Raw genomic sequence first — 26,401 nt, 5'->3', positions numbered from 1 at the left:
CGGCCCCCGGGGAGGAGCAGGAGCGGAAGGCGGAGGCAGCCCTTGGCCCCCCGCCCCGGTTTTGCTTTCCTTTTCGGTGCCGCCTCCCCCGGCGGGCTTGTGAGGGGGAGAGAGAGGGAGAGACACGGTTATTATTTATTGATCTGTCTCCCTCAAGGGCGGGGGAAGACCGGAGGAGGGCGCGGAGGCAGCCCCGTCACGGCAGGAGGAGGAGGAGAAGCCGGCGCGGAGCCTCGCCTCTCGCCTCGCCTCGCCTCACAGCTCCGCCGCCCTCCGCCGCCTCGCCGTCCCTGGCCGCCGGAGGTACCGGCGGCCGCCCGCCCGCCCTCATGATGGCCTCAACCGCCACCTGCACCCGCTTCACCGACGAGTACCAGCTCTTCGAGGAGCTCGGGAAGTAAGGACGGAGCCCGCCGGAGCGCGGTTGGGGAGCCGGGGGTGGGAGGGGAAGGCGCGGTTGGCTGTTGAGGGCTCGGTGCCTGAGTCTTACCGGTGCTGGAAGCCCCGCTCCCACCGGCGGCGGGGTGGGGGCAGACGACGGCGCCATGTCTCCAGCCCCACACACCGGGGCGTTATGGGCGGGGGGGGGGGGGGAGCGGGCTCCGCGCCCGCCTTTTCCTTCACCCCCGGGGTATGTACGGCCCCGGGGGGCTGCCCTCGGCCATATGGTTATTTATTATATTTTTTTTTTTTTTTTTTTTTTTTAGTCTGGCCGCTGGCAGTAGCGGGGGGAACTAGCCGTGAGGGGCCGTTGAGGGGGAGCTCGGTCGTGGGGGGGCCGTTGGGGCGTGGCGCCCCCTCGCGGCGGGGCGGGAGGCGGCGCGGGGCCGGAGCCCCCATCGCCATGTCGGTGGCCCGGTGTCACCGCGGGGGCACACGCACACGCGGTGTCCCCACGGGGTGTGGGGGTGTGTGTGTGCGCCAGCGTGCCCTCCCTCCGCCCGGTAGCCGGCGGGGATGGGGTCGGCCATACGGCTTGTACCGGCGCTCCTGATCAGAGTTAGTCTTTTGGTGAATAAAATAAAATACTGGCCGTCCCTCTGGGGGGGGCGGAATTCCTTTTTTTTTTTTTTTGGGGGGGGGGGGGGGGAATTCTGTCGGCATCACACCTCTGACTAAACCCCCCCCCCCCCCCCCCCGTTAGAAGACCGGTGATGGCAGCGTTTCGGTGGGGCTGACACTTTGTGCCCTTCTGGGTTTGCAGAGGGGCGTTCTCCGTGGTGAGGCGGTGTATGAAGATCACCACAGGACAGGAGTACGCGGCCAAAATCATCAACACCAAAAAGCTTTCGGCTAGGGGTGGGTATATTTTAACCTGGTGTTCATGGTACCTCCTCCCCGTTTTTCACGTTCTTGTGGTAAGCGTTAAAGTAAATGATAAAAATAGCTAAATGATTTTTTTTATTATTATTTCCATCATTTTCGGTTTTTTTATTTATTTTATTATTTCCTTGGTGCTTTTTTTTTTCTTCCTATGTTAAATGTGTCATGGATTGGTTGCGTGGAGGTCTGAGGTTGCCGTAAGGCATTTCAAGAAAAGGTGTACAAATACTCAAAACAATTTAACACAATGCAGCCCCTTCCTTTTTGTGAATTGCATTTTGCAAGACGATTTTTTTTTTCTGGGGGGGGAAGGTTGGGAAATAATAAGTTTCCATCATACCTTTTATTTTAAATACTATAGCTTTAGTGAATTCTCTGTTGCCGTTATATTTAAACATGAACATCAAGGCGTATCTGGCTGTGCATGCATGAGGAAAAAGTGTACTTCTACCTCATGCTAAACTTTGTTACGAGAAGAAAAAATCACGTTAAAGAAAATTATCGTTTTACGAACTAACCATTTGCAAAGTAAGTCATTCTCATTGAGTGAAGAGTGTTTTCCTGTCATAACACAACCTTAATACCTGCTCTACAGCTTGTTTATACTTTTTGTGTGATTCGTATATTTTCTGGCTATTTTCAGTATCAGTGGATAGGTCTTTAGGATACATTTGAGGTAAATATACACATGCTGTGGGTTACTGTTGTCCAAAGCAAGCCTTAATGGCGATATGTCAATTGCTTGTTAAATCCAAGTCAGAGTGCTGCTGCTAGGATGTCGGGGATTACGGATTGTTCTCCGTTAACGTTATCTGTGTTTTGATATGAATTTGTGATGTGGTAAAGAGCATGGAGGTGAATAAGCAAACAGTATGAGAGTGTAAACCTGTTTATGGCCTGGTTTGCTTGTGAAGCGAAGGAATCACTGCAGGTAAACAGCAGTTGGAATTAATTCATTAAATTTAAACAGAAAATATTACATACGACATTGTGGCATGTTCTGGTAGCCTGCTGCTCTCGGATAAAGGTCTTTCAACATTGTGTCAATGATTTTATGTTCAGCTGATGAAAGTCGTGTGAAAATTTACTTCTTACCTTTTAGCTGAATTTTAGTCTCCATACTTTTGCTGCAAGATTTGCTTTTCTGTATCTTTCAAAAGGTACTTAAATTTAAAGTACACCTTTGTGGAGTTACGGATTTAAAGGAAGAGAGTTTGAGAAGACGATAATACTTGAGATAAAATATTTTCACAAGTTTGCTTAAAACAGATCTTCCTTTTTTCTTTTGGTAGCACCATAATGTGATCCGTTGAATTTTGATGCTTAAAATAAACCGCCACATTCTGTGTGATTTCATAAATCTTGCGTATCTTCCAATGTGAGAAGCTGTAGCAAGATCACCATCAGGTGACTTACATGGCATGGGTTTTACGTATGATGGGATAGATCTTTAAATGCTAGGCTAAATTAATGAAAATGTTGTATTCCTTAGAAGTCATCATTTGGAACATACTATATTTGAAGCTTTAATTTTCGTATTTCTCTGACTGTTCATGCAGGGCCGAGTTGCTCCATTAATGAGTGGAACCATATTTGGGAGAATTTGGCTGGGTTGATGGGATGAGGCAAAATTCACACAGAGTGTTTTATACAGGTTTAGCACATAAGCCCATAAAGGAAGGGGTTACACTTCAAAGCTGGACCGTGAAGTATCCTTTCTTATCAGAACACGTGTGATGCCATGTCCGTGAATGCAGGGAATGTGTTTCCATCTCTGTTTTCAGAGATCCTGGAGGGGTTTTTGAGGGTTTTTTGTTGGCTTGGTTGTTACTTTGTCGTGGTTGTTTTGGCTTTTAGCTTTTTGAAATCTACTAAACAGCTTTTGAAGAGCAAGCTTCTTGGAGAAATCTTCAGATTCTTATTAGGCAATTCTTTAATTGCAGAAAGGTGTGCTTTAATTGCACTTGTGGTGCAAAAACTAAACATTAAAGAGCCTCTAAGTGTGATACGTTCTCCTGGCTGATAATAGGTATACAGCTTATAACTAAGATACTGTTTTTCAAACCTAAATTGTACGTTTCATTCTGCTCACACCTGAACCGCTTTATGATGAGGTGGCAGTTCACTCTTGTGTTTTGTACTTGAAATACCAATTATGATGTAAATTTAAAGGACTGTTTATTGGGTCAGCCTCATCTGTGCACAGATTTAAGGGGTTCTTGTCTTGTAAATGTGTATCCCTTGTCTTTTAAGCACAGCATTTTATTTGGGATGCCTTGCTTGCAAGATCGAAGAGGAGCAGTGTCAATATATAAGAAGGAGCAGTCAAGACTAAATAAAACTTCCTTAAGGTAGCTTTGAAATTAGAAGTCATTTAACTGGCTTCAGCCCAGTCATAACAATACTTGTCTCCCCATCGTTCCTTCACCTCAGCCCTAAACGCCCTTGGAGGTTTATCTGAATCCTTACTTTAGTACCTCTAAACTGAGGAACTGATCTGATCACAGACGAACGCTGGTGAAGGTGTGTTCTCATCTCTTTCCTTGTCTAGTTACTGGGAAATTTCAAACTAATTGTATCTGTGCAGAGGCATGAGCTTTGGTTTTAATTTGGAAGGGCAAGGACCCTGTTGTGGGAGAAGTAACCTTTGTGCTTTTAAGTTGATGATCAGGTTTTTTTTTTATCTGCTATGCTCTCATTTACAAATGGCAGTCCGAAATGTAATAAAAACACTTAAAGATTATGATTTTAAGTATTTGACTTTATGTGGAAATTCCAATTCCATGTTTTTCTGATTTTAGTAATAGAAATAATAAATTCTTGCAATTTCAATCTCTTTCGGTGTAGCAAAAAAACTTCTGCTTATTTGAATAACACTTCTTCTCTTCTTAAAGTAGTCTTAAGCTGCTTTTAAAAGGTTCTGAGCTTTGATTTCACATTTACTAAATGAGTTTAAGTATTAAATTGCTATTGAAAATCAACAGCTAGTTTTGCATCAATAAAATATGTTCCAGACAAGCTTGCCCAATTTGATTATGCTGCTGATTTTTGAAAAGGGAAAAAAATAGGTACATAACATAAATCTCTAAAATTAAGTGCAACAGTGAACAAGCATGCAGAAAACTAAGAATAAAGTAAAGAATGTATGTTTTCTGGTTCTGGGGTCTGTATTGTTTCATCTGGTGAAGTTGTTGGGATTTTCTTATTACTCGGTCTCTGAAGTGTGCTGGTTTGGGCTTCTCTGTGTTGTTTTTCTTGAGTTGAAAGCAATGTAGATAAAAGTGAACTTCTGTGAGGTGACTTTACTTTTCCTTGTCTGTTCCAAATACCAAATAATTAAGAAATCATCTTTTTCTTTTTGTCATTATCTGTACATCTTTTATCTTTTCTTTTGAGAGTCCTGTGGCTTTGATCCACATTGATTTCATATAAACAGATACCATTTTCTTAACAGGTTTGGACGTCGTTTTCTGTTTTTAAAAAAAAAAAAAAGAATTAGACAAGTGTTTGCCTCTCTGATCATACTTGAAAAGATCAATTACTAATGTATTTTCATTGGGTGTTATTTTTTGCCAGTGACTTTTTCTCTGTACTGGCCAAAATCACGGTGCCTTTGATGGCAATTTGATGGCATCTATGAGAGGAGGAGGATGTTCCAGTCCGTTTTCTTTTCTAGGGTGCTTTTGTAAATACTGCCTAGGCACACCTCTCCCAGCCCTTAGATTGCTGCAGCAGAAACACGAACCTGTGTTTACGAGCATACATATTATTAAGAGTAATGTAAGAATCAGCTGGAGGTTATTGCTTCTTTGTGGAAAAGCTCTCGTGAGCTTTCGGGGACCAGCCGTTCCATTAGCTTCAGTGAGCTTTTGAGTTTTAAGCCTTGAAGGCTTCACTGGGTATTTATCTTCCCTCTTAGCAGGAAATTTCCCAAATCTTTATCAGCGTCTTACTATTCTTCAAGGAAGAGAGTGTCTCCTACGAGCTTGTGACTGCACAGCCAGAGGCGACTGGACTGATTGCTCTTCCCCGCAACAAGCTCTGATGGGTGAGGAGGCTGGGAACCCCACCCTTTTGGAACAACATTTCAGCGGCAGTATTGAGCAATCCTACTGTGGGAAGAGGTTTTTCTGTGTCTAAATCTGTCCAAGTAGAGCACCTCATGATCCTTGAAGCGATTTAAAATACATTAGGGAGATGAATGGAATGTGAAGCATACAGGGTGGCTGGCATTTTTCAGCGTAGTTTTTCATGATGCAGAGGCGAACGTTTTTGTTGTGTCACTGAACCAGCATTTCATTTAGTCAGGTAGCCTCTGTCAGGCAGTGCCAGATGTTTTACAGGAAGGCAAGCTGTAATAAGGCTTCCTGCGTGCCATGGGAGGAGAAAATAATTCTTCCTAATCTAGCTGAAGATCTTAATCTCTGAAGCACACATTTACCTGTGCGAGTTTATTATAACACATGTATTTTAATGCTACTATCTGTTATTATGTACACCTTAAATTATTCCCACGCATAGAGTACTATCCTTGAGGACATTTGTTTGCCAGTGAAGCAGATATTGTCTTTGTGAGGACAAGAATTAAGCTTGAGGCTTACCTATTTTCTTCAGTATCTTTCTCCAGTCAGTTTCTCAGGTTAATTACCTGCCCAGAAGCAGTATGTTTGCCTTCCACCATGTGTTAAGAATGTTTTTAAAAATGTTTTTCCGTAGTATGGAAGAAGGCTGACCTGCGAACATGCGGTTGCCCTTTTTTACAATGTGTGCGCTCTTCCTGTCCTTCAGCTTAAGTCATGGCATGCTTTTCAGTTTGACATAGATGTTGCGATTTAACGTTTGATACGTTTGCATATTTATCTGCAAGTATTTGTTTCAATTGCAAATTACCATAATTAGCAGGCTGTTGGTGCTATCTGTTAAAATTGAGTCCATTCAGAAAGCTCAGAGTAGTAGAGAGCACTCATAAGAGTGTTATTTAAAAAAAAATTTGAAAAATCAGATTTTTGGTTAGGTGTTCTGTTTTGAAGGTTTGGAGCTTTTGTTGTATTTTATTTTTAGTGAAAATCTGAAGAGCTTTCAAATACCATTGAGAATGGGGACTTTGAAACTCATTGTAATGAGTGTTGGTTGGTAGTAATTTATTCTAACGGATTAAACTAGATTTGAAATGAATTTTCCTGGCAGTTCGTAGTTAAATTATCCATAGCAAATATGATACAATTTTGATGACGCCACTTCTGTTTTCCTTTGCAAAGGACTTATTTTCTCTCTCCATTGTGACTCTTGTTGCTCTTACGAAAGGAGATTCTCTGTGTAGTTTATACGTGGATGGGCCTTAAACAAATTACATCAGAACTTGAAGATACATGTATTCCTCTTGTTATCATTAAAGCTTGTTGCTGGTGTTCTTAGTGGGAGGTATGTACTAAAAAACTTAAAATTGTAGTGCGTATTTTAACATATTTCTACGTGGAGGATGGAGGAAAAGGAATTCTAGTATACTCTGCTGCTGTTCTTGTCACGTGCTTCAGAAAAATGTCCTTGACGTGTAGCTTCGTAGTTTGAAGTGATACTCTGAACTGAAAGTTGGAGCTTGTGGAAGCGTAGTCATTTATTTCAATGGACACATGCCCCAAATCTGGTATGTAAAATAACTCAGGGAAGGCATGGAGAATGAAAAAGTGGTTGGCAGCGTCTGTCATCTCAGTTTGACCAAGCTCAAGGGTGGGGGAAGTACAGAAGAGACATTTTTCTGTCCAAACTCCAAGGTTATTGAGCATGCCTAAAATTATGAATCAGTTGAATGCATATGTCCCTCGGAAGCTTCTCATTGTGTTTCAGTGGTTTTGCTACTTTGGCCTGGGTCCCTTCTCTGCTTTCAGATCTCTGCTGCTGAAATGTTAACAACAAAGGGATTCTTGGGGACTTATTTGGCTACCCCTTTCCTGCCATTTTCTGTCAGAAGGTGCGAATTCTGGCACTAATGTGCGCTTTTAATTTGTGTGTTCACTTAACCGCAAATTAAAGACTTAACCGCACATCTGAACAGCTCTGCTTTCGGAATTGCTTCTGTTGGGAGAGAAGGGAGAACCAGACACAGGGCGAAATGCGAACTGAATACCTTTACTCGGCTTCCGTATCTGCGTTCTGGTACTGAAATATGGATGTGGTGGTCTCCTCCTGGTCTGAGACAAGTTGTGTTCCCTGCTAATGTTTTACTGCTTATGACCAAATCGTACTTCCAAATGAAAGCTTTTTGTTCAAATATGAAAACAAGGAAATAAGCACAATGGTAAACACTTAATCTTTATTGTAGCTGAAGTGGTAAACACTTAACCATTATTGTTTCTGCCTGATGTTCATAATGCTCTACATAGAAAACATTGTTTTATATATTTAAGTGGCTTGCATCTGTCCTCATTGACAGCGAGATAGAAATACGCTTGTTCCTGGAAGAACTGAGACAGAATATCTGAGGGTTAGTTCTGCACCTAATTTCAAAAAGCTCTCTTAGTCTTCAAATTGAACAAAAAAAAAAAAAGTATTATAATCTGAAAGTTTTACCATATGTAGATATGTATTTGTCAAAATACTAAAAATTATTTATTCACTTTCTCTGGTTAGGGCTAGTGGTATGTGAAGTCATCTCTGCTTCTTTCATTTACACTTTTATGATTCCAAGGTTTGGGGTTTGGGGTTTGTTTTTGTTTGGATTTGGTTGTTGGTTTTTTTTGATGGTGAATGTTTTGACTATTGCTTGGAAGATAGGAGAACGCTGCATTTTTTTTTTTTTAATTTAATGGGGAAGTGTCTGATCTGAGAGATTGAAATAAAAGTGAGCTAAATATTTTGCTTTACAAATGTAAATACTGCCAAAACAGTGCTTTTCATGCATCTGTCCTTCATTTGACCTCCGGAGAAATGTAGGCCAGGGTGTTTCATATGTCAGGGTCCAGCTTCCTCCTTCATATACATTTATTGCACATTTATCATATGCTTTGTAAGGATATTATGGGGATTTTTAAAAGATGATGTGAGAAATATAACTTCCTCTGTTCCTTGAAAAAGGTTAATAGACATCAATCCCTTAATTTAAAGACGGTAGTTCCTCTTGTTTAATTCCTTATTAAAAATAATTGTGCCTTGAATTTGAAGGAACATCTGCTATGTTTTGGAGAGGCACAGAAATCCAATCTGTCTGTTTTTTCCTTGTGTGTCTTGAGCTCTGTGTGCATCTCTGTGTGCATATTTGTACAAACTCCTCCTCTGTTTAATCCTTGTATTATGAGAAATGCCTTGTGTGTGGTATCAGAGGGAACGGAGAACTTGTGTGCGACATGGTTTTAGTATTTTCTTCTGGGGGGCCAGTTGTGCTCTTATCCAGGGTCATTTTCTGGATTGTTGTCAGCTTGTTCTGAAATGTGTATTGAGTTTCAGCTGTTTGAATTAGAAAACTCGTTTTAAAGCTTTCCAGCCCTGTTAATGGCTACTGCATCTGATTGGAAGCTGCTGGATATATTCTGCTGAACTGAGAGGTTACTTAATTTCTCTTGAATCTGTTGCTTCTATAGGTGCCGCTGGGTAGGAGCACTAGCTATAGCCAAGAGTAATATACTCATGAGCCGGGGAAGGGGAACTTATGCAAATTTGCAAATATATCTTATCCCTGATTAAGCTTTTATTCTAATCCAGGGCCTCTTTAGTGGAAATTGAGAAGCATAAATTGTGCTACAGCATATATTTATTTTTTGTAATTAGGTTTTTTTTAATCTAGAGAATGATAGTTAATGTGCTGAGCAAGCTATTACAGATAAGTGTACGAACTGTTGGTTTAGGTTGGTTGTATTTGGTAGAAAGGAACTTTGCCTACCTGGTGATTTGAGGTGGCTTCCATTACGTGAATTCCTGACCTTTTGTAAGCAGCAAGTATCTCACAGGAAGCTTGGAGGTGCAGGCTTAATTTAAAAGACAACCCCCAAACCTCTCAAAAAGTAACGAAGTAGACTTTACTTAATAATGGAAACGTGATGCTGTGGATGTTTGCTGGTCAAGATGAAACTTTTTTTTTTATTTGTTCTTACCATTAACCAAGACTTTCTACACTGCTGCAACAAGCTAACATCCTGGTGATGCTTTCCAAGAGCACTGTCTGGCATCCATGAAAACAGAATTAATTTATGCTTTGGCAGTCACTTTCACCTTGAATGTAGAGCACGCTTGTGGAAAAAGCTCACGCCTGGTCGTGGAGTTTCTTTTGCTCAGTTCCAGCCAAATCAGTCAATTGGGTTGTCAGTTGGACAGCCTCTCCCCCGATCCAAACTGTGCCGTGTACTTCTGCATCAGTGGAAAGCACTACTGTGGCTACATTCCACTGGATGTAGAACTTAACCTCTGACTAAAGATGGGTTTGGGTAATTACGCGCAGAATGAAAAACTTCAGAAGCTGAACGTTTGCTGGATTGAGTATGTGCATGAATTTTGACAGAGGTAAAGTATATTGAAGACTATATCAAACCCGGATGGTACAGGTAGTTCAGGGTTGTTGTGTGTCTAGTCTGCAGGCAGTCCACAGCCCTTCAGAGCAACTCGTCCAACCCTCTGGCCCCCAGCTGGCAGCTCTCCTTACCTGTGAAACTGTTAATTGATTTGTACAGCATTATGGACAATGCGCTGGGTCACGTGGCAGAAAGCTATCTTCCACTCGCCCTCCTTTCCCTGCGCTACAATGAACGGTGTACCTTGACAAACCTCCGTGTCAGTGGAAAAGATAACGCACCTCTGCTGTAAAGTTTCATCATCTCAGCACGTGAGAGGAAGAGAAAAATAAAGTTACAGCCTTGAAGCCCGTATTCGTGGCAAGCAATCTATTGCATGTGTTTTCAGAACTTTGTTCCTGATTTAATTATAGTCAGGAACTGCTTACTTGTAAATTTTCCGCACTGTGAATGCAAGTGTTGCAGCAACAGTCACGTTGCATATTCATGTTGCTGCATGAACAGATGGGGTTCCTACATAATATCCATATTTGACAATCTGATGGGATTTGCCAAGCCTAAGCTTTCATTTAAATTTTAACCTCTTGGAGAGATAGGTTTGTGATTTAATCAGTCAAGGGAAGCCTTGAAGTTACTTGTGTTGCGTAGCAGATTTCAAGCTAGCACTTGGGTATGGTTTTGGTTTGGGAGACTTCTTGTAGGAATGGTTTTAACGGGCTATTGCTCATTAGAATAAATAGTCATCAAAATGAAAGGTTTCTCGTGAAACCTCATTAATTTAGCTGATTTTATTCATACCCTGCAGTAAGTGAAGATGTGTTGTATGTGCAGTTAAAACATTGTGTAACATGGACAGAGTTCAGTTGCTGTGGTAGTTGCAGGGAGGATTTTGTACTGTAGGGCAGATGACCTTCAGTTTCCCTTGGGGCAGGTTATTAAAACTCGCTTTATGACTTGTTTTCCACCTTTTTTATAGAAAGATTTCAGAAATGTTAAGTGTCTCCAAGACGCAAGTAAATTTCAGTACAGAAAGCAACCTTCAAAAACTACATTTTTTGGTTATTTATGAAGCGCTATAGCTATGAAAATATAAAGCTCACCTTGGTGCTTTTTATACTGCATATACTGATTTTAAAATTAAAAGAATGAAACTCGGGTGTGAGGTGGATTGCTTGGTGTTTGCTTGCTTTAGGCAGCATGGACAGCTATGAAATTGTGGTTAGGATTGCATTGTTATATGCTCATGGGACTAAATGCCTTGTTGATCATGGCATAAAAAAACCCCCCTTTTTTTCAGGGCTTGTTAGTATCACCACCCCAAAAGGCATGGACGGGAAGGGTTTCCATCAAATTTCTGCATCTTTCTGTGGTGCTTTTGCTGCTATTCCTAATTTATACTTAGTAAATTTTAGCATGTTGAAAACATTTCTAGTCACTCACTCTTTCCAGTGAAAGCCTCCCAGTAGTCTTTTAATACTGGAGAAGTGTATAATTTTTAAGATGATGTGTACTGGTGTTGGATGAAAGAGCTTCCAAAACACAGTGTGCCTCTTCTTTTTATGCCTATAGCACTATATGATCTTTCATAGCTGTTACATTTTGGGGGAAAGGAAGTAAAAAAAGGCTGCTGGTGTAGCATTGTGTGTGTGTGTGCGCAGAAAAAGATTCAGCAGAGCTTGTGTGTACCCAGCCAGCTTGTTTGCCGTACGAAAATGTTTTGTGCTAAAAGACCTATTAACTAAAGTAATTTTACTTGTAATGAGAGCAAGAATTGGCATCTTTAAATTTCTATTTGTGGTTAACATGATTTATCTATCTAAATTAAGTAATAAATTGCTTTCAATGCCATGTTAATCAAAACATGCTTACTAATGAGATTAATTTTCCCAGAGTAGAAGTTCCCTGTGTGTGGTCCATCCCTCCTCCTAGGAGATGGGTGTTAATATTACAGGTGTTTTGGGGACCAGATGGACGACTCGGCTAGCCTTGCACGCTAACGGTGGTAAGCTCAGCATAACTCAGAGATGGCTTTAGGAAACCTGAAGTAAGCGGACAAGGACTCACGAATTAGATGCGTTTCAACTCTATAATAGGTGGATATTTTTTATTCTCAAAATCATGAGGCTTAACATTGCATCAGCATTTTTCGAAATAGTTTTATTTTGGTCATAGAACATTCTTGCAGCTGTATAAATCTCACAAAATTGTTAGATCTGAACAAAGCTCATGCTCCTTAAAGTACACGATATTTGAAAAAAACACTTCCTTTGCCTGTTAAATAGGATCGATTGCCCTCCTTCCCCTTTAAATAGGTTGATTCCCCTCTAAATAGGGTTGATTCCCCTCTGTCCCCAACTATCTTCTTGCTTAGATAGTTTTCAATGGTAGGAATGGTCATTTACCAATGCTCAAAATGAAATTTAACTAAGGTTGGTTTGTTTGTTTGTTCAGTGGTCTGTTCTTGGTTTTCCTGTTTCATGTAACAGGTTCAGCCTGGCTAAAACTGATACCTTCCACTTTCAGATCCCATTTATCCACTGTCAGACTTCTACAGGATGAGAGGACATCTGGGCATCTGTCACCTGGGGTTGGCCTTAGGTGAAAAAATGGGAAATTAAGTGCATCCAAGGTGAAGCTGAGTACTTCAACAAGAGTAACCAATCTCATTCAGTACTCCAGCTCTACTTTAAAATCAACTGGGGAAGCGAGAGGCTTAGGTCTTTTTGTTTACTGAAGATAATTTTGTACTGCACTCTTTTACTGCACTGATTGACAGCCCAAATTTATTCATGGACAGTGTTTATGCCTAGGTTGTCCTTCAGTGAGTTCTTCATCTTTCAACAGTGGATTTATCAAGAACGATCTTATTTCCAGTATTTATTTTTTTTAACAGCTATCTTCCTTTAGCTTCCTTGTATATGATACTGTCTGTTATGATGGCTATTCTTACCTATGCTCTAAGCTAATTTGTGTGTGTAGAGATATATAGATAGATAGATACCTCTCTCTCTCTCTCTCTCTCTCTCTCTATATATATATATATGTATGTGGATGTTTATAATGGGGGATTGCAATTGACTGGGATTAAAAAAAAAAAAATCAGGTGAGGTCTTACGAGTGGCATTAAGTAATCACCTGTGTCTGCATGGGAGGATCTTGTCTGGTAAATTCCAGTGTTTATTTACAGTTTAATTTGACTGATTCTGAGACCAATACAGGAGGAACTTCTTTAATGATTTCCCTTCAGCGTTCCCTTTCATCACTACAGTTCTTGTCACCCCTTTTACCAGTTGCCTTCCAATTTTGAAGCTAGTTTGGTGATCTCCGTTTTTACTAACCCCCAAATGTCTCATTTTCTTTGTTTCTGCGTCTTAAACAATGGAGCCTTGCAGGAGGCATTGATCCCTGCTTAGAAGAACTCCGCAGAGTAATGTTTTAGAGGATTTACTGTGCCCAACCAGTAACTGATATACAAAGATGTAGGTAGATGCTTTTTTCCTTTTTTTTTTTTTTTTTGGTACAGTTTCTCAAGATGGTGCATGTTTGAGACCTAAGTCAAAACCCAGTTCTTCCCATCAAAAGGCGCGTTGTTCAGTTTCTGGCATCGTAGCTTTCTGCAGCCTGCCATTAATCTCACCTCTGTGCAAGGTCGAGTGGGAACCGCTGTGAAAATAGCTCCATGAAATGAAGCTAAATTAAGAACAGTTTCTGTGGAGTGTTGACTTTTGTTTCTGCAACCCCAGATGCGCATCTATTCAGGAAAATGGCTAAAGAAAATGAAAACCGTGCAAATGTACTTACAGCAGCTTAGTTCATTGTTCAAAGAAAAGTTGTATTGATTCATACACTAAATAAAGGGAAACACTTTCAAAATGTTGCTAATTGTTGTTAATGGGTTTAGTCAATAAAATAATAGTGCGTAAAAATAAAAAAAAAGCAAACACAAAACAACAGAAAACCAAACCAAGTAAAACCAAAACAAAATGCAAAAAAACCCAAAACCAAACCCCTGCAAAAATCAGTTGAAACACTTAAAAAAAAAAAAAAAAAAAAAAATCAACAGTAGTTGTGTATTTAGCAATACAGATAATGTGAGAACTCACTGAATTTTGCTAACAAGTGTAAGCAATCATGAGATCAGTACCTGGCTTTGCATCTGCCATGTGTTCCTTCCTACACAAAAAATAGTCAATTTATTAAAAACTATATGAAACGGGTTGTCAATAAAAATATTTATTAGTAATAAACCAGAAAACTTCACATAAAGCCACATGCTGGTCAGCATAACCTTTTTTTTTTAAAAAAAAAAAGTAATGTTTTATAAATATGGGAGGTATGTATTTAAATGAATGGAATATTAAGCTTCCTTCTTCTTGTAAATATTTACGTTGATTGATTTAACTTTCTAAAGTAGAATTGTGTCCCTTGATGTGGGCTTTGTTACTGAATAAATCTTCTTAAGGATCAATCAAAAACTGATGCTAGACAGATTAAAAACCGAAACACCAAACAAAACTCCTGTTGTTTTTAGTAAAGCGTTTTGATAATTTATGGGGATTCTCCCTGTCCTGAATTGTCTTCATTTAGAAGGAGGAAGGGAAGGAGATCTCTCAAAGACAATACTGCTCTCTTATAGGACTTTTTACAAGCTGCAAGACATAGTTCTACAGAAAGGGAGGAGTGGGGGGCGCAGATAATAGCTTGTTTCCAGTCTTGAAATAAAAACAAGAGGTATGAAAAAAGTCTATGGTAATTCAGAATTAGCGCTGGCTCCTTTAGTAAATAACAAAATTCTGCAATCATACCAAGTTAATACTAATATTAACAGACTTCAGCAGCAAAAGTCGATGGAATCAAATGCGTATTCTTTACATCTCTTAAATATTGAGCAGACCATGCAAATTCTATATAGAAGATAGGATTAGGGGCATGTGGTGAGAGCTATATACCATTCCTCTCAAAAATCTTAGTAACATGTCAAAGCTCAGATACCTGTAGTTGACCCACTGAATCTGTATTTCCTAGCACAGTTAATGAATAATCTCGGCTATGATTGGAAAAAAAACCTCTTTTATATTACATAAATGCATTTTCAGTGTCAGATTGACATACATAACACCTGAATTACTCAAAGTGGCTCCAAAATAAGAGGTAAAAACCCCAGCAATTTTCTTACTAAGCAGACAGCGTCAGCTCCTTTGAGAACTTCACTAATTTTACCCAGGTGGTTTTTAAGAGATCATGATATGTAGCTATATAAAATTATCTGTGTGAATATGGGGTATTTGCAGACTGAATTTGCTTCTGGCCTTGCGTGCTGGGATGCACGGAATGCGAGTCCTATGTCTTTGAAGGATCCCCCCCCTCAATGTTCTTAACAGAGCGAATATTTCTTTGCCAAAAATACAGCGTGTGGAGGAACTGTCAAAGAAACTGTGCCCATAGACTTGGTGTGAGAACCTCCGTAGATGATGTTGAAGCTGATGCGCTTTATGTTGCACCTGTGGCAGACTTAACTGCCTGCAGTCAGGAAATTCCCTGGCGGGCAATCATTTTCAAGTGCTGTAACCTGAGCGTGTTTAGTCTGGTACCTATATCCTTAGGACCTTCAGGTGGGATAACAGAAGGGTGGGGATGGTTTCAGAATCTTGTGATACTCCTCTGTCCTTCTTGTGCCCACTTACTCCGCTTATTTTGTTAAGGTGTGATATTTCATGCTGCTGGTTTGAGAAATGTTGTTCTCAAGTCTGATGCTTGAGAAGGTTTATAAAATAGGCCTCTGAGTTTTGGGGTTTTTTTTGGTGGGTTTTGTGTTTAGTTTTTTTTTTGAATTGAAGTTGTTGTATCCCATCTCTATGAGATGGGGCCCTTATAACCTCATTACGAGATAATCTGATTATTTTAAATGCTGTCTTTTTCATGTTGTTCCTTTAGCTTGAAACGTGCTTGTTTTCTTTTACTGTGTTATGTGAATAGTCAATGGAACAAAGGTTCTTGCAGTTAAAATGCTAGAAAATCCTCTTTTAAAGTGCATGCTTATTTGACTTGAATGTGCTTTGGTTTTGGATATATTTCAATTTGGGCATACATTTTGACCAAAACAATTTCATGTACAGCATTTAAGCACCTTAAATGTGCAGTTAGTGCCACTGCAAACTGTACTCTTACACCACAGCTCTTCTTGAAACCACAGATGTGTTTCTCAGCTTAGATTTGCTCTGGTTTTATTTTGCGCTCTTACTCTTTGAACTTGAGTCTGCTCCACTACTGCAAATATACCCTTAGCATGTGGTCGCGTTTTCTGAAGGTTGCTTTTCTTTCATGGTAACTTCCCTAGCAGAAATGTATGCTGCTTTAGTTTTAGTTCAGCTTTTCTGAATTTCAGTTTTAACCTGTCTGTAGTCATGTAAAAATAACGTGTGGTGCCGGGAGCTCTTCTGTCTATCTTGTGTGAGTATGGACTACCTGCCAGATAGAGGAGTAAAGGAAGCATTGGCATAGATAATAGTCACCAAGAGAGAAAACTTCATCATTATTTTAAAGGATTACAAATCTGGAGGGGAAAAAGGCTGGTTATCTTACCTGGAAAGTGTGATGTTCGTTTAAGCTGTTTTTTCTTGGTAGTTTTGCCTGTGCAAGAAATGAAAATACTGTCCTGGCATCCCGTTATTCTAGCTTACGAGCTACAGAAAAACGCATTAAGAAAAAATGTCTGCTGATAATAGAGTATTCAGTAGTAAACTATTAAAGGTTTATCTTGAATGACTTCACATCCAAAGATAAAGCAGAACAAGACTTTGCAATATAGATAACTTTTAATTGCATATTAACACTGATACCTTTACCTTATTAGTGTGGGAAGATTCTTCATATTTTCATGAAACAGCTCGATAAAATGGTCCGCCACTACTTCAGCCTGATTCTCATTAAATAAATTGACATTCTGTGGTGGATTGTTGAGTGACAAGCATTGCAAATGCACTCGAAGTTTTCCTTAATGACTAAGCTTTCTTGCCTAATATAAAAATGAAAGTCTGCGCAGGAGTGAGCGATGTTGTCAAACCTGTCATCGAGTTCTCAGAGTTGGTTTGAGTACTTGTAATGTTCTTCCTTTAATTGACTTGGAAATTTGCAAAGGTTGATTATAAAAGGGGAAAAGCAATTTTTAAAGATGGTGGGAAAAAACTTAGCTTCCTAGTTAACTCTGCAAAGTTTTATTGCCTGCTTTATAGCATTTGGTTGGAACATCAATTCATCAGGTTTCTTATCTTTTTTTGGGTAGGACCAAATAACTTATTGAAGAATGTACAGTCCTTTGAGAGCGTTCGGAGGTTGAACTGAAAAAAAGAGATTAAAAATAAATCCTCTATTCATTTGTTTGCTGTCAGTCTGTTGTCATTACCTGTGTGTCACTGGTTTTCTTACTGACAACAAAAGGAAGGAAAAACAAAAACCACCCCACTAATAGAGGAGTCTAAAATGGAAACTTTTAATGCTTTGACAAATGGCAAATCGCAATCAGTGTAGGAGTTTGGTGACAACAAGTTGAAAATTTCAAGTATTTCAGAAACTGTAGTTTTCTTGAAATCTTAATCTATCTCTATTGCAGGGGTGATAGCTAGAAAGCTGAAGCCCGCAACAGCTTAGTAAGAACTTCTTTTAATGTCCTAATAATCATCCGTGGCAAAAACCTGTGAAGTTTTGGGAGCCCAGCAAGGTGGGGCTCTGGGAAGAATCCGTGATGAACTCTCCTTTGTCTGATCTTTGCATTCCATGCTCCAGCGTAATCCCCCGTGTCTGTCAGAGCCGAAGGGCAGGGCAGCGGAATCGGTGCCTGTGATAACAGCTTTTTGCTGCATTTCTCACCAGCGTCGTGGCCAGCACTCGGTGCTGCGTTTCTGGTGTACGCTTGTGGTGGGCTGTGTTTGATGGAATCACGATGATACATGATTCCTCCTCTGAACTGCGTTTTTCTGATTCGTTGTCTCAGCAGAATTAACTTTAAGGAATAACTTGTGAAACTGTTGGATGTATACAATTGCACAGTGCCAAGGCCAGATGGGGAGGCAATGCTATTAAAATGGCAGATGGCTGTCTTGTACCCTCTGCCAAAGAAAAAGACCGAGTATTTCGTTTAACTTCTGATTTCTGATGTTTCTTTTAGGAAATAGTGTATTATATTTTTCCCTCTTGTGTACTTCTCCAATGATTCCCCTTGATGTTCAAGAACTAAATCAGGAACCAGATAATTGCCTTTGGGAAGACTATAAAAATTCACAATACGGAGGGCTGATTTCAGAATTGTCTTTTGTCTTTTAAAAAGATGAGCAACTGATTGAAATGGTGTTATAATTCTGTGTATGCGTTCATAACACTGCATCCTGTGTCAAACCAAGCGTAGGATTGCGAGGATGATCCCTTCACCAGCTTCGGCTGAATCCAAGGAGAGTGTAAATTGGTCAGGATGTGGATCAAATCTGTACTGTAATGCTGACAGGTGACTGTAAAATCGTCGTTTCCATTCGTACATTTCTCAGATTTGCAATGACATTACACAGCAAGTGACCACTGGAAGTAGGCTGTCAGTGTTTTATCCCCGTTAACACTGGAGCCGATAAGAAAATGGCAGGGTATGTCACAAACATTTTATGTATGTATAGCATTGCTGCTGCTCACCCAGGTGATGCTGAGCCAAATAAAGATCTCTGTAACTGTTCTGATTGCGAGAGAGTATTTGATGATTCTAGTAAATGGACTCTGGAAAGAATTTTCAGGTGGTGTGTTTAAAACTCCCCTTTCATTCTACTTTACTCCCAGTGCTAAGGACTGTTTGTCTTGCTGCTCCTTCTCCAGGGAATATTGGGGGTAATTGTGCCAAGTGACGCTTTTCCACCAAAATCTGGCCTATATCCAGCCAGTCGTTCTTAGACCACAGAAATAAAATAACACCTTCAACTTCTTGAACTGCACTAGGTTTTAGATTTTTGAAATATTTGCCACCAGGCTGTTTGATTCATGATTTGCATAGAGTTTTCCAATGAGGAATTTTAATTTTTGAAATGAAGAACCGGAGCTAGTATCTTCCCACCTCTAGAATACCAGAAATACAGAAATCTTCTGTGTTATATGGGATAGTCGGTCGTAGCTTAGAAAGAATGACTACAAGAAAGATATATACACTGTCATTTTACCAAAGACTTTGGTGGTAGTGTTTTAGTGTTAGTGAAATTTGATACCACATAATGTTAAGAATCGAATCGGAAGGTGGTGAAATGGTGTTATTTAGGAAACTGTAGATCCTAGTTCAGCATGATAACTAATCCTGTATCTTGAAGCCTGCAAATAATCCATGGGACTAAATGTACCTTAAGTCTGCTTACATTTACATACTGCGCTAAATCATAATTTCAAATCCATTTCAAACCCAGAATAGTGATCGTCTTGTTTTGCTCTGTAATTCCACAGTTCAAACAAAAACAAATGTGTATTTTTATTACAGGTAATTAGTGTACGTGATGGATTTGGCAGATAATGCTAGTTGGTAGTTTGAGTAATTTGAAACGTGACGTTATATTATCTCTATAACACATGGGACAATTACCAGGGTAATTTAGACTTGATGGATATTATGTATGTTTACTATAAAAATCAAGAGGCAAAGAAAGCTAGCGTGCAATTTATTAATGACACAACTGAGCAATTTATTAATGATAGAACTGAGCATCTCTACTATTTTTTCTTATACGTAATAATACTGAAAATCTTATTAGAACATGGCCATTACCTAAAAAGCCATGTGGCAAGTTTGCTATTGAGGGGAAGGAAAAGAAATGAGATTTCTGTCCTTGGATCTTAACTGATGTTAGTTGTCCTTTCCCTGTGCTCTTGTGTGAACTTTCTGTGCAAGCTGTAAACTGATTACTGGTTTGATTAAATCATTTTCCTGTTACGCTTTTATGTCTCTTTCTTGCCCCTCCTTTTGGGACGTAGAGGAGGGGAAATTCTTTTCAGGTAGCACTGGGAAGCAGAGAGAGATATTTTTTAATAATAGTGTAATGTTTAACAGAATAACAAGCAAGATATGCATATTTGGAACCTTGCTGGTACCCTACTTCAGTTGCAGCCTCTGCAGTTTCAGGTGTAATCGTGTTAAGGGTCTTCTACAGTGATACGATGCGTAATATTTTCCCTTGCTGCTCATATGGCACAAACATGACAGCCCCTATAAGCTTCACTTTTACAAACACTATTATATAAAATCCATCAAAAATTTGAAAAGGCTGAGGTGTAGTACCAGAATGTCTTGTTCTGGATTAGCATCTCTGAGTTTTGACAACACACAGAAGGGAAATGCAGGCTCCTATTTTACTCTAAGATGTTTCAAAACCAAGTGATTAAAAAGTATTTTTATCTTCAGCAACGAACTACATTCTGATGTCCGTGTAATATGGCATTAACCCGTGTTACTTCTTGGTCTTCATGCCATATGCCATAAAAAAACATTCTTCAAATGCAATAATTTTTATGCCATTAGTTGACTAAAAATAGCATAGAGCACCATTCAGCATTTGAAGAGGATGAAATGCTTTGATCGAGATTAAAAACCGAAAAACTGATGTTGAAGATATTAAGTATTTTATTAATGGGGGGGAAGGGTAATGGTGATGAAAGGTGAAAGGCTGTTTTGCTTCTTGTACTAATTTTGTTAAGTTTTGGCACGCTGTATGTAAAAGGACTGTTTGATCATGTGACCATAAACCATCTTGCTTTAAACAATATTATTTTTGACATAATTTTTCTTGAGAGTCGGGGAATAATGGGCAGCTTAAGTGCGGCAAAATACTCGTTTGAGAAGCGAGCCGTGCTTCTGCCTGGGATGATGTATTCTTGTGTGCAGTGAGATTTGTCAGTGACGCAATTACCGTGAGGGAAGGAGGTGTCGTGCAGTGGAGATTACCAAATTGACCTCCTCTTAATGAGAGCCTGACACAGGATGCTTGCCATGGTTCCTAGCTTTCAGATCTACTGCTACAGAGGGGCCGCGTGTTTCCCGTGAAATACGCGTCTTGCAATGCGTGTTCACCTTTCTCAATGTCTTTGTGTGCTCCTGAAAGGGATTATCTCTGTCTGATAAGCTCCTTAGTTGCTCTGCACAGGCCTCTTCCTTCACAACTATTCCCTCACGATATTTATAGGTACAGCATTAGCAACGTATGCCTTCTTAAAGGGCTGAAATGGATATTTGTATAGGCTTTTACAGGCTTATTTGTCTGGTAAGGAAATTGAACTATTGGGTGTCTTAAATTTTGCAAGATGATCCTATGGGATGTTTGTTTCTTGTAAGCAATAGCCCTGCTGGGTTTTTTTTTTCACCCCTCTTCCTACGTTTCTACAGTCTGCGTGAGACAGAGGTGGCTTGTGAACGTAAAGAAAATGCAGCAGGAGAAAAGAGCAAATGGAGGGGGTGAGGATGGCACAAGAGTGTGCGTTTTTTTACTTATGATGTTGGAAAGCTGTGAAAACATATTAGCTGCTTCACGTTCCTCGTGATGCTTTGCCATGACACTACGGAATCAACCTTCAAGGGATAGAAAATGTCCTTGTGCTGCACAGAATTACCACAAGAACACATTCATTCTGGGAGGCAGACTGTAGCATGAAGAGGATGTTTTCCTGCTATAGTTATGTAGTATATGTTTAAATTTACCATCTCATCACAAGAAACTCTTCGGAAAGATGACTGCATTTGCATTCAAATCCAGTGATGCTTTTTGGATGGACGGTAAAAAGCACATGCAAAAGATAAGAGCAGCGGCCTCTGAAAAGGCTACTGAAGCGAAAAGCAGGAATTATCACTTCAGTTTCCATTGAGAAGTCTCCCTCGTGTAGCTTAAGGTCATTTTCACATGAAATATTCAGGCTACCGTTCCTTCCATATTTAAGCGTGCCTGTAAGCTATCATTAGTTGCTGCGTAGATATACAAATCTTCGGAGGAAGTTCTTCAGCTGTTATTTCTGTGCATAAACTGTTCTTCTTAAAGAAATTGCCAAGCTCTTAATATTCGGTTATTTTAAAGAAGTCTATCCTAGCTGCTCTTACCTTTCTGGCAGAGTTGGGAAATAAGTCTAGTCTTTTTGCCAAAAGCAGAAACATCATTGCTCTTTAACTTGTTTTAAAAGCAGTGGTGTAAGAAAGGCTTCAGCGATGCTATCTAGTAAATAATTTTGTGAGTTCTTAGACTTCCCAGCACGCTTCCTCTTTATGAAGCTTTTCACTGTTACGCAAGCAGCCTTGGTCTCCATTATTTCTCGTGGGATGACAGAATATCACAGGGTAACAGAATAATTTCAAAGATGACTAGCGAGTTTGGATAAAATAATTCTATGAGTTTTATACTCGTAAACGAAGCTAGGTATCTCTGGATGAGTACCTTGTTAACTTCACACATTTTGACATGGGTAAGACAGAAAAGCTCCTTTTGGTGTAATTGGGTGAAGTAGAATCTTTTTCTGAATAAGTCAGGAGGTGAAAAGATTCGTTAAGTTTTGGTTGGAAATTTCAGAAGTGCAATGAAACGCGCTGGGTGAGCTCTTCGGATTTGGAAGAGGAAGGGGGAGGGGGGAAACAAAACCAAAAAATGCAACAGAAGAAATAACGGTTCCTCTAGAGGAAAGTGGACAATTGAAAAACTTCCTCAAGAAACTTTGATATCTTTTGCCCAAATTGTGAACCAAAATCTTGCTGAACTGCTCATGGAGGAAGGTGAACGGGAAACACTGTAGGTCTCACATATCGTGGAGGAACTGAATGTACTTCTGAAGAGGAACATTCTTCTTTTCTGTCCAGGCAGAATGAGCGCTTGACTCCTTTTAAACTTACAGGAGAAGCTGCTGTGTTTTTTGATTACTATTCTTCTGGATATTAAAGAAGAGATTTTACCTAGCCTGAAGGAACTGAGTGGTAATTCTTCCTAGTCTGTCCTTCACTCAAAACTTTTCTTTTTTTTTTTTAATCTCTCTCCCCCTTGGGTGGGTTATGCCTATAGGTCATAAAGAAGCACCAGCCAAATATAAACCAAACTTATTAAGCAGAGCAGAGTAACACATTCATCAATAGTTGTGTTAAAAGGAATGTAAATGTTTTTAAATTTTCAGTATAAGTATTGAACGGTGTGATTCTGATATCTAGTGATTGAAAACTGCCAGTGTATTCACTGTAGCTGAATGATTGATTTAGCTTTGTAGGCTTTTTTTTTTTAACAGGTTCTCTACCAGAGGCCTTTTTCCTTAATTTGAATAAATAAAATTTAAACCTTTACATTTTTAATGCATTTTTATCCTACTACTACCATACACATTCAGTACTAGCAACTGTTCAGGTTGAATGACAAAAAAAGTAAATGAACAGAAAGTTCCTCCAGCTCCCCAAAAGCTTGGTCAAATACAGGCAAATTATCCAGATATTCATGATAGTTCGTAATCTAAAACGTAATAATTATTGCTTAGAGGTGGGTTGGTTTTTTGTTGGGTTTTCTTTTTCCGCTCCAGGGTATGATCGTAATGTGATTTTCAGCAAAGCTACCTTAACGAGTCTTCTAGCCTTCATAAAAACGCTCCTCAACATGGTCACCGTACTGGCTGTTTGCTGATGTGCTAATTTCTAGAGTCATCTGAAGAGCCAAAGAACTTTAACACTGAGTGAGTGTGAGTGAGACAAGCTTTACTGATCAAAGGTTAACTCACTCTCTTTTAAAGAGGCTCTTTCTTGATGGCTCCTGGAATGGCTTTTGAGCTTAAGCCCTCCATGTTTCAACCTGGTCTGAATCTTTGGGTGACGTCCCAGTCCTGTTGATACTTGATTTGTCTTCATTGAGTCCGGATTTAAAGTGTTTGCTTTTGACAGTATTTTCGCCCTGGTGTTTTTCCTTTGAATCTTTGCTGTTTTCTTTCACAGTTGGGTTTATCTACTGTGTAGCAGTAAGCGGGGCCAGTCCTTCCAGGTTCTTTTGCTGCGTGGTGTTTGTTTTTTTCTTCAGCTGTTGACTTCAACTTCCTTTTAAGATTTTTGCAATGAAGTCTTTTCTGTATATCACTCAATAAGAGATGACAGTAAGACGCCCTTTTTCCTCTCTGTTTAGGTTCTCTCTCTGTGTCTCCCTCCCTCTCTCTCCCCCCTGGTCTCCCAGATATAGAGAGGAAGACACCTGTCTACTTTAATGGCATATCAGAACTGGTTTTGAAAGCCCATGGAGTATTACTTCCAAAAATCGGTGTAGCTGACAGAGCATTTGCACCAGGGAGTTGTCGGAGAGGTGCGTAGAAAACCAACTGTAGCCTTTTTGTGAACATCCTTTCGAGAGCAGTTTGACGTGCTGACGCCTGAGTTCACAAATAATTAGGTAGTAGATGGAAAGTTTTAAAATGCGTGGACGTGCAGTGTTCAGTTGCAATCAGAGCACACATTTGATTTTTATCTGTTATATTTCAGATTTTTATTTTGGATTTTTAGACCCATTAGAAAAGAGATAAAGGAGTAAAATCTCGTTGTTATTGATGAATAGGCAGTTTTGTTCAGTCTGGAATCCGTTCTTCTGCATCCCGTTAGACCTTTTGAACTATCTAATTTGAGCTATAAGCAGAAATACTGACACATGACCCCTAACTGCAGATACGTTAAACTTAGATATGAGCGGGCAATTAAAAATGTATCTTTAAATAGAAATGCTGTCTGTACGGTATCCAGCTCATTAAGCAAACTGTCAGACTGTAGCCTGGAATTCTCTTTGCTGAGGGAAATTGGAAATTAAAGCTCTTGAAGTAGTTTAATAGCGAAGAAAATAGAAGTGGGGATAAGGAGGATGGAAGGCGTGAGTCTGAAAGAGGTAAGCATGTTTAAATTTCTCAGGTTTACTGAAGTAATTTAGAAGTGAAAGGCTGAACTTAGAATCTGCCGTTAGAGATGGCTGATGTTATCTCACGTTATTACGCTCTGGACAAATACTTAAAGGCGGGGGAGAACCTTTATTAATTTAACAGCAATTTAACCATGCAGTAGTGAGATTACGTTACTCTCTTGCATGCTGCATCTTCGATATCTTCTGTACGCTGAATTCTCTAGCCTTTTCAGGATGTTTCATGACAGGGGGTAATTTAGCTAAGTGACGGAGGTCTAGCTGTATCCCAGGTAGCGCTGTAGTGGTTCAGAAATACAGCCTGGAAATCAGAAGGGGTTGGAGGATGTAAGTTTACCTGAAGAGCTACGCGGGATCTGGAGAAATCAGTAATATTCAGCACGAGACTCTATTTCCTGTATAACTTTGCAAGCTGATGTGTCCTGTTAGGTGCCGAACCTCGACCTGTTGGTTAATTCCGAGGAGCATCGTGTTTTTTTCTCAGTGAGATACCTAATTAAAAAGAATGTTGTCTCAACGTGTTCTTAAAAACGTTGCCTGGCGTAATCCTTTAGGAAAATCGTGAGAAAATGGGATGATGGGCTCTGTGGACTGGTGTGTCTTTACTGACAAGTTGGTACAATGCGTTCCTGTTAAAACAAACAAACCTTAGTTCCTGCTTTGCTTTCCTGAGCTATACTAGTGTGTTATATATAGTGATGGCTTTTCTCCTTCTGTAGTCGAATGAAGCGAAGATACAGTTCCTAAAGCCATCGTACAGGCAGTAACGTAAAGCAGCCCCAGCTGGGGTGGTGTTGGGCAAAGTTATTTCTTCTTACGTGTGTACAGCGTGGCATAGCGAATTCAGATCGGCCGTTGCTATTTCCGTTTGGAGCTGTTGATGGATTCCTACGGCAGAAGAGCTTACTTTGTCCTGGTGGTTTCTTCTCCACTGAAAAAAACGAGTACAAATGCAGAGGGAAATTTGAATAAAGGTGTGGGGGCTTTTTTTTTTTTTTGTTGTCGTTTTGTTTTCCCCGTGGGAGTTACCAGAGCTCTCTTTGGGTAGCAGCAAACAAAGCCTTATGCGCGGAGCTTAAAGCTATTTGGGGGTTTGACCCGTTGATCTTGCTTTCTGCTAAGTTGGGATGAACAATTAATTGGCTGTAGAAACCTGATAAACTTCCAGTTGCTTAACAACGTCAAAGCAAACAATAACTACCATGTGTTTTCTCTAAGCTTGTTTGTATTTAAAATAGCCGTGAACATGTCAAGTGGGGACATGAATAAAATGCTGTCCAGATAAACTACTTAGATAATTAAATTAAATTGAATTTTAAGTACTCGTTTGTTTCATTTGGTGATGTTGCATTGTGTAAACCTATTAATTTGGGGTTCGTACAACTGTTTCACTTACAGCAGGACCAAAAGGTCAGCTTGTGTTTCTTTGTGGCGGTCTCCTGTTTACGTACGGCAAATGTCAGATCAGATGTTACAACGCTGGTGCAATGCCAAAGGTGCCCAAACTTCTCGCCTTTTGGAAATCTCCCGATAGGTTGAGAACGATGAAGAAAATGAGTTGTTTAATAACCTCTAGTTACGTACATACTTTAGAGTAAATCAGCATTGTCTAATCAAGCCACGGCTCATTGAGCTTGATGAATTAAAGTATTAATTCAGTAAATAAGG

General features: G+C 39.8%; 1 protein-coding gene across 27 annotated transcripts in view; it reads left to right on the top strand.

Moving 5' to 3' along the window:
- The first annotated feature begins 46 nt into the window (after positions 1 to 46).
- CAMK2D (calcium/calmodulin dependent protein kinase II delta) overlaps positions 47 to 26,401 on the top strand; it is a 158,208-nt gene continuing 131,853 nt past the window's right edge. For 6 of the 27 annotated variants that reach the window (XM_054203077.1, XM_054203079.1, XM_054203074.1 and 3 more), the window contains exons 1-2: positions 53 to 397; positions 1,205 to 1,299. In XM_054203077.1, coding sequence (XP_054059052.1) covers positions 330 to 397; positions 1,205 to 1,299 — 163 coding nt within the window. In that variant the 5' untranslated portion in view covers positions 53 to 329. Of the gene's footprint in view, positions 398 to 1,204; positions 1,300 to 26,401 lie in introns of all 27 variants that reach the window. The other 21 variants (XM_054203080.1, XM_054203075.1, XM_054203095.1 and 18 more) reach the window with 8 other exon arrangements.

Source organism: Rissa tridactyla, chromosome 5 (assembly GCF_028500815.1).
Source record: "Rissa tridactyla isolate bRisTri1 chromosome 5, bRisTri1.patW.cur.20221130, whole genome shotgun sequence".
Classification (NCBI taxonomy): Eukaryota; Metazoa; Chordata; class Aves; order Charadriiformes; family Laridae; genus Rissa; species Rissa tridactyla.
Note: the sequence above shows the minus strand (reverse complement) of the source record. Positions and strands in the feature narration are given on the sequence as shown.